The sequence below is a fragment of the Andrographis paniculata genome, unplaced genomic scaffold, assembly GCF_009805555.1.
Source record: "Andrographis paniculata isolate CXL003 unplaced genomic scaffold, ASM980555v1 Contig69END, whole genome shotgun sequence".
NCBI lineage: Eukaryota > Viridiplantae > Streptophyta > Magnoliopsida > Lamiales > Acanthaceae > Andrographis > Andrographis paniculata.
In genome coordinates, this window is record NW_026137605.1 from 6,875,461 (window position 1) to 6,883,337 (window position 7,877).

General features: G+C 31.3%; 1 protein-coding gene across 2 annotated transcripts; it reads right to left on the reverse strand.

Moving 5' to 3' along the window:
* Positions 1 to 4,886: 4,886 nt before the first annotated feature.
* LOC127263358 (transcription factor BHLH094-like) lies at positions 4,887 to 7,383 on the reverse strand. Of its 2 annotated transcripts, none has more exons than XM_051292339.1 (6): positions 6,841 to 7,383; positions 6,324 to 6,563; positions 6,063 to 6,128; positions 5,630 to 5,698; positions 5,460 to 5,525; positions 4,887 to 5,365 (listed from the first exon to the last, which is right to left on the reverse strand). In XM_051292339.1, exons 1-6 carry the CDS (start codon positions 7,117 to 7,119, stop codon positions 5,246 to 5,248), a joined length of 840 nt encoding a protein of 279 aa, XP_051148296.1. In that variant the 5' UTR covers positions 7,120 to 7,383; the 3' UTR covers positions 4,887 to 5,245. The 2 variants fall into 2 exon arrangements, with proteins under 2 accessions (XP_051148296.1, XP_051148297.1); XM_051292340.1 differs by having other exon boundaries at positions 4,891 to 5,365; positions 6,324 to 6,512.
* Between the last annotated feature and the right edge of the window lie 494 nt (positions 7,384 to 7,877).

Consider the following 7,877-nt stretch of genomic DNA (forward strand, 5'->3'; position numbering starts at 1 on the left):
ATAAGGATTATGGGAAAGTTATTAAAGAATTGGTGAGAAAGTGATGATGTAAGTAACAAAATGTAGTGGAAAATTATTTATTATTTGTAGAAGTATGGGAACTAAAATTGTGAGTGAATAAAGTTGTTTACTAGCTAGAAATGGAAAATGTATAAATTTATCGTAATATCGAAAACATAATAGTAACATAATTTTAGGGAACATGGAGAGTATATTTGCTTTCATACAAAACTATACAGCACGACCCAACTTGGATTGGAACTATTATTGCCCAACATTATATGGTTTATGAGCTTGGTCTAAGTAACTTATAAATAGTTTGGCTTAACCCAGTACCATTGTTCTTTTATCAAAGCTTGGGCAGAATTGGGCTTGTGCTAACCGCTGAGATAACTTGATTTGAATTAGGGTTTGCACTGTCATCATATTCCCTTCTTGTATATTTGTCAGCCACAACCTATCATTTTGAACAACATCATCTTGATCGTTTTAAGCGGAGGATTTCGATTCTTCTGAAAATAGTAAAGAGGTTCAAGATACAAGGTTTATGTGCTTATATGTTTGGTCTATACATAGATCTAGTTGGCTAATTGATCTAGGGTTTTTTTTTTCAAATACTTGTGATGTATGATTAGCAATCTATATATTATGAGATTCATTTTGATTATTTTCTGAAGGAAATAAATAAAACTTTCCATTCCTATTTTTCCGCATGTTATGTAGACATTATCATGTGCTATTCGTTCGTATCTTACTTACCTCTTATTGTTGGTTAATTATTTGTTGGTCTACAGAGTATTCTGAGGATAAATGACACTCTAGATATTAGGAAAATAGTTTTGGATAAAAAAATTATAGGGTGATCGTGTTTAAACGGATGCTGACAAAGTCATCTTGCCACCAATCATAAGGATTATGGGAAAGTTATTAAAGAATTGGTGAGAAAGTGATGATGTAAGTAGCAAAATATAGTGGAAAATTAGTTATTATTTGTTAAAGTATGAGTACTAAAATTGAGAGTGAATAAAGTTGTTTACTAGCTAGAAATGGAAAATGTATAAATTTAGCGGACTATAAAAAATATAATAGTAACATAATTTTAGCGCACAGGGAGAATATTTTTTTGTTTCATTCAAAATTATACGCACGGCCAAACTTGGTTTGGAACTGTTATTAGCCCAATATTTTATGGTTTATGATCTTGTTCAAAGTAACGTATAAATAGTTTAGCCTAATCCAGAACCATTTCTCTATTATCAAAGCCCGGGCTGAATTGGGCTTGTGCTAACCGCTGATATAACTTTATTCGATTTAGGGTTTCTATTGTCATCATATTCTCTTCTTGTATATTTGTCATCTACAACCTATCATTTTTACCAATGTCATCTTGATCGTTTTCAACGGAGGAGTGCAATTCTTCTGAAAATAGTAAAGAGTTTCAAGATACAAGGTTTATGCATCATATGTTTGGTCTATACATAGATCTAGTTGGTCTATAATCGAACCGGATCAACAAATACCTTCACTACAAGAAATTATCAATTTTGTAATGAAGTTTTTTGGTTACTAAATTCATTTTTTCCGTTACTAATGATATTAGAGACGGAATTAGAGATGAAATTACGTTAGCTACGTGAACTTTAGTAACGGAATTCCTTTACAAATATACTATTTTCTTGTATTGCTTGTCTCATTTGTTATTTTGAGTTCTGCATTTTATTTATTGTCAAGGTATTGTTTGAACTGTGAACTAACCACGCTTCGGAAGTTGGCCCTTTTTTATGTTCGAGCGATATTTGTTTGATACATTACTTCCCAACAAGCCAGTTCTAGGCTAACCCCTGAATACGAGACTTCCGGGGTTTCTACTGATTCATAAACTGCGCAGTGCATTTACGGAATCCGTGCTAGACACACATTAACTTATGTAATGATTGGAATGTATCATGATAATTTATTGTTTATGCATATTTAACTTCTGAACTTTTTGTTCATGATGCTACACTTTTCATGTATCGATATGTTTTCATGGCCATCGAACTGCTGATTGCATAATATTGACAAGGATTCTATCATATATCGTTCCATATAGATTTTGACCGTAGTTAGGCCCCTAAGCACTTCACACTTGCATCTCTACTTTTATGATATTTTCACATAGTAAGTGAAAAATCTTTTTAAATTCCGTGTTACATGTTTGCATGTTTACTTGCACCTACAGTAACGAATAAAAATTTGATTCACCATTGAAATTCTTTACATTATTAATGTATTTGATATATACATATGTACTCCCTCCACACACATATATATATTTATATATTAAAAATATTAGTACTCCCTCCATTTCAATCTAAAAAAGTCATTTGAGTTTTTTTTTTTTTTTAGTAAAATAAAAAATAATAATATTTTAATAGTCCGTGGAAGTATGTGAGATAATTTTTATTTTTTTGTCCTTTGTATATTAAGTATAAATTAATTATATATGTAATAATATATTTGCAATTTGTGTAAAATTTAAAAGATATTTTGATATTAGTATGTGACTACTTTGAATATAATAAAAATATATATTTTTTAATGAAACAAATGAAAATGATAAAATAGATAATTTTAGTTGAAACATATGAAATATTTCATATATGATGGCTAGTATCTAAGTATATTATGTAATTGCCCACAAAAGTAGAATTGACATATAATGATAAAATTATAATTTTAAGCTAAATACTCCCTCCGTCTAAAAAGAAGTGTCTTAAGAGTTGGCACGAGAATTAAGGAGTAATAGTATTTAATTAAAAGTGGGTATAAAATAGAATGTAAATGACTAAAATACCCTTGCTTTTTTAAGGATTTTAAAGAGTATGTTAGAGTAATAATTATGGATAGTATAAAAAAATATGAATAATTTTGTTTTAAAGTGGGGACCACGGTTATTAAATAAGGAAATAAGACAATTGTTTTGGGACATACGAAAATGGAAAAACAAGACAAATCTTTTGGGACGAAGGGAGTATAAAGGTACATTATGAATGTTGGGACATATTTACTAAATTAAAAGTTAACATGGGTGGTGGTTCTAGCCGGGTCGGTTTTTTTGTGCCGGGCTGGCTCAATCCAATTTTGTAGCAGGCCGAATAAGCATGGTCCGATTTCAAATCGGGCCTGAATATTTAGGCCTGAGCACGACCCAATTTAACACTTAAAAACCTTATCATCAATTTATACCTTAATTTTTGTTATTATTTCATTAATTAATATATATATATATATTAAATTTTAAATATTAATTTTAATAAATCGGACTGGCCAGGTATGGACCGACTTTCATGGACCCGAGCACGGCCTGTTCATTGGCATGTTGGGTCAGGAAAAGCCCAAAAGTTTTTGGACCTATTTTCTTAGGTTCAAGCACGATTTTTTTGTACCGAATCAAATTTTTGGAGCATACCTATTTTTGTCAGCTCCTTAAATAGATCGACTATAGACAATCCAAAATACTTTTTTCGTCCCAACTCTAAATATTATTTTTAGCATTTTTCTCTATCACACTCAAAACTATCTCTTTCCTATTTTAGAAAAATAATCATAAGTTAATATCAAAAATTTTTAATTTTTACTTAAATTAAAAACATACCATTAGAGTCTTTAACTTCTACGTAAATTTAAAAGCAAAAATATCAAAATCTCTATACACTTCCCCTAATTAATAAAATATTATTATTTCTTAATTTATTACAAAATTTTAAAAAACTTTTTTTTTGATTGAAATAGAAAAAATAATAATGAATATAATATTATATTGATCGCTTATAACATAAAATATAAATATTTTAAAAATTACATAAGAGCATTTGCGACAAAAAGTTTCACCAAAAGAACTTGAGGGGTAATATAAATAAATCAATAAATGGATATTGCTAGAATTATTCTCTACTTAGAAAGGTTCTAAGCACTTTCTTTCTCTTCCATAAATTTTTTTTTTTTAAATATTAATTTTAATTATTTTTTAATTTTTTCTTATTTTTAATTACTTTAAATATTATATATAATTAATAATATTTTTTATTTTAATTAGTTTTTTCCAATTTACATAAAAATATTTTCGTTCGATATATTTTTTTAAAAAAAAATTATATATTTTAGTTATATTTTAAATTTTATAATTTATTATTTTTTAATATTAATTAATTATTTAGTTATTTTAAATTTATTTTATAATTATTTATATTATACCATAATTATCTTATTAATATAATTTTTAATTATTTATTAATTAATTTTTCTTTAGGGATAGTAATGTGGATATTTTTATTGAGACGAAGGAAGTGATATTTATGTATTTTAAAAAATTAACATTTAATATAATATTATAAATTATATTATAAATTGATTATAGTTTTATAAATAAAAAATAAAATAAAATATTACAACATATAACTTTTTTTATTTTGTTATTTGAAAGAGAAATTTAAGAACTTATATTTTAGATTCTATAATAATATGAGAAAAGAACTATATAAGACTTGTATTATATAAGACTTCTATACGTAGGAGAGAGAAAAAATCATAAGAACTATTCTTATAATTTTGATTGTAGATGGTCTTAAGTATATTAATGAAGTTAGAGAAAAGAAATTATAAATTGAGCATGTAAATAATTTTGGCATTTTTATAAATAAGTATAATATTGGATGACATATATTAAGAATGTGTAAGAGTTATTGAATGACATATAAAATTTTGGATCTAGTTTACAGGTATTAAGTTCGACCGAAGGTTTATCCAGTGCGCACTTTCGAATAGCTGCTGCGATTTCCCACATCATTAATAAAAAATAAAAAAAAAAAAGTTATTTAATTTAAATGATATATATTTCTTAAATGTACAAATGAATGCTAACCTATTGCTAAAAGAATATAGGAATAAAACTAATAAAATACGTAATACAATTGATGGAAGCTTTATTCCATTGATGCATGTTATTGTGAATTACATGTAGTAGTAGCTCTATGATCGATTCTATCAATGTTTCTCTTTAGCATCTAATCAATTCTATTTCTGCATCTGGAGTTGTCTTGATACACATATGTATATATGTTATATATATATATATATATATATTTATCTCATAAATGGAAGTCGAAAACTGATCGAGTTTCGCGACAGGCGTACCTAATCCGATGCGACGAAGAATGTCTGCTGCTCAATGATTTCTTTGTATTCATAGGAATTCTTGTCGAGTTCATGATGTTCGCTCGAAGCCACCGCCGATCTGCATGTGCAGCCATTCCGGCGACGGGCGCTGCGCGTATTCACCTGCAGTCTGAGAGCCAAATGCGATGCCAGGAGCTTCAAGGTTTGGCTGAGCAAGATAGGGAGTTAGTGTAATGGAAAAATCGAAACGATGTAAGTAACAAAAAAATTGAATTAATTTTGGACATGTGTTGAGCACCTACATCTTTGGAAGGATATCCATCCATAGTCCCTCTTGCATTGACAGCTTCAAGCTTCATCGACAGAAACTGCAAGCACGGGGTGTGACTCTGATTTAGTGAATAATTTAAATGAAGTGATGATTAAATTTAGCGACAAAATGCAGCCGGGGAAAGAGGGGAGTTGAAGCTACCTCGACCTGGTGTTGCAATGACTGAATGTAATTAATTATCTCGTCGAGAACGAGCGCTTTGCCAATAACCTGTAAGCAATAAAATCCCTGTTAAAAGGTTGTGTTTTTGGATTATTACATGGACTGAGTCACGAAAGTAAAATAGATCTAGAATGAAAAGAAAACTATTTAGAGCTTGCAATATCTAAAATTAATTATTGATTTGAGGTCAAATTTTTCTTTAGCAAAATTGATTCTAAAGATGATCTTGATTCTTGCTAGCTACTATAACAGGAAAGAAGAAGCCTTACGTTGATCAGAACAAAGATTTGAAAAATTCAACACCAAATGGCAAGAAACTTCATATTTGGATATTCATGATATTCTAATCACTTCAAATGAAATGTTACAAATCCCTTGAAGAGAATAAACTTAAAAAGATATCGATGCTCACTTTATTGCAACCAGGGACCAAATCTTGGAGAATTTTCATCCGCTCGCTTATCTTTTCTCTCCTTGCCTGCACAAAGAGGATACATTGAAATAAAACTGCATAAAACCGTATATACTTCATCTACTAATGCCATGTATTCGTCAGATCAAGATTGATTCGGCTCATAGGCATATCATTGTATTCCACTCTTAATGGAAATCAGAGTAAAAAGGATAGAATCAAAATATGGAAACAGAGAATATATATAAGTTTTGTCAGTACTCTTTCAGCTAAGCTGTGACTATCAGTTGCTTGGCCTCTTCTTGCTCGAACATGAATAAAATCTTGCTTAGGTGCTTCGGCTTTAGCCAGCTGCTCTGCTGCTTTGCTCGAATTTCCTTCGGCTTCTACCCTACTTTCTTGATTCTCATTCAAACCCAACAATTTCAGCCTTTTACCATCAGCTCCATTCTTCCAAAGCAAAAATACATTAGAGAGTGCAATCAGGGAACCAGCAAGCAACTACACTAATAACAAAACCAGTTATTGCATAAGCCCCTAATGCAATTAAATTTCTTCATTTTATGACAATTTCAACTGCTGTCATGGAACCAGATTTTCAGTTTATGCATAAGCATCAAATGCAAGCAATATCACGATGATAGCAACGGTGGATTGAATTTTTAGGATAATCGGAACTTGCACATTTATAGCATTAATTTAAATATTAATTAAGGAGTGATGAAATCGATTCAAGCAAATTATACGAGTAAAAGTCGATTAATTTCGCAAATGTTACTTCGTTGTTTTGGTGGTGATTTCCGCCATTGCTGTTGCTAGTGGAAGCTCCTCCCCTTCCGTACTGCTCCTCTTCATCTCGCCGCTTCCTGGATGGATTCTGGTGATTTGATCTCGGGTCAATCACCATAGGATCCAAGCCGATATACGACGCCGCACCAGCATTCATATGAAACCCCTGCCAGATCTCCACAAAATTATTATAAACTCCGCTTCCACCACCGCCTCCGCCTCCACCTGCTCCTCCGTCGCTCATCATCGACGCACCTTGCGGATCCATTTCCCCCTCCGCCCAATTCAACCTCAACACTGTACTACTTCTTCGCAGATTCAGCAACAGCAACAGAGCGGAGCTATACTCAACTCTCCACTCCTTCAACACGCCACCGGCGCACAATAGCGACGGCGCCGCAGCCGCCGCAGCTCACTGAGGAGTAGAAAACAAGCGAATTGGAGTGAGCCTTTTCCGGAGGGTCCAGCGCATCGTGTCTCACGGATCCGTACTAAAATGTTACTCTACAACTGGCTCACCTACACCAACCAATCGCAGTTCGTAATTGTATATTATTAACGAATGGTCGCGGCCATTCATTTATAGCCAATTTCTTATCTAATAATTAACTAATAATTAGCCCTAATACTCCAATTAGTGTCAGTTAATAATTAGTTAAATTCCAAATCATAATTAACATAATCATCATCATGATAATGACGTACAGCCACAGGCACTGGTCCCGCAATCATTCATGGTTCTCAGCTCCGGTTGGGTCCCCCTGCCCGGACCAGACTGTCTGGTGTTGGGGTCCATGGATCTCCCGAGTAAAACGCCATATACACTTGAGATTTACTCATCGTTTCTCCAGAAAGTTCGTAACCATTTCCTTCATTCAGTACTTTAATTTGTCCTTCCTTCCCAAATCAAACGATGATTTGCCCTTGTTACAGGATTTTCTACTTAATTTTCATAATTTATAAATTTTTATTTTAATTAAATTATTTAATTATTTTTATTAAATTATAATTATTTTTACTAATATA

What these genes read in the sequence shown, in the direction of transcription:
- LOC127263358 (XM_051292339.1), bottom strand. Translation starts at nt 7,119, where the DNA reads ATGGATCCGCAAGGTGCGTCGATGATGAGCGACGGAGGAGCAGGTGGA. An exon ending in GTCACAGCTTAGCTGAAAGA is followed by an intron (nt 6,129 to 6,323) that starts GTACTGACAAAA and finishes CTCTTTGTGCAG; the next exon opens with GCAAGGAGAGAAAAGATAAG. An exon ending in TGGTCCCTGGTTGCAATAAA is followed by an intron (nt 5,699 to 6,062) that starts GTGAGCATCGAT and finishes TATTGCTTACAG; the next exon opens with GTTATTGGCAAAGCGCTCGT.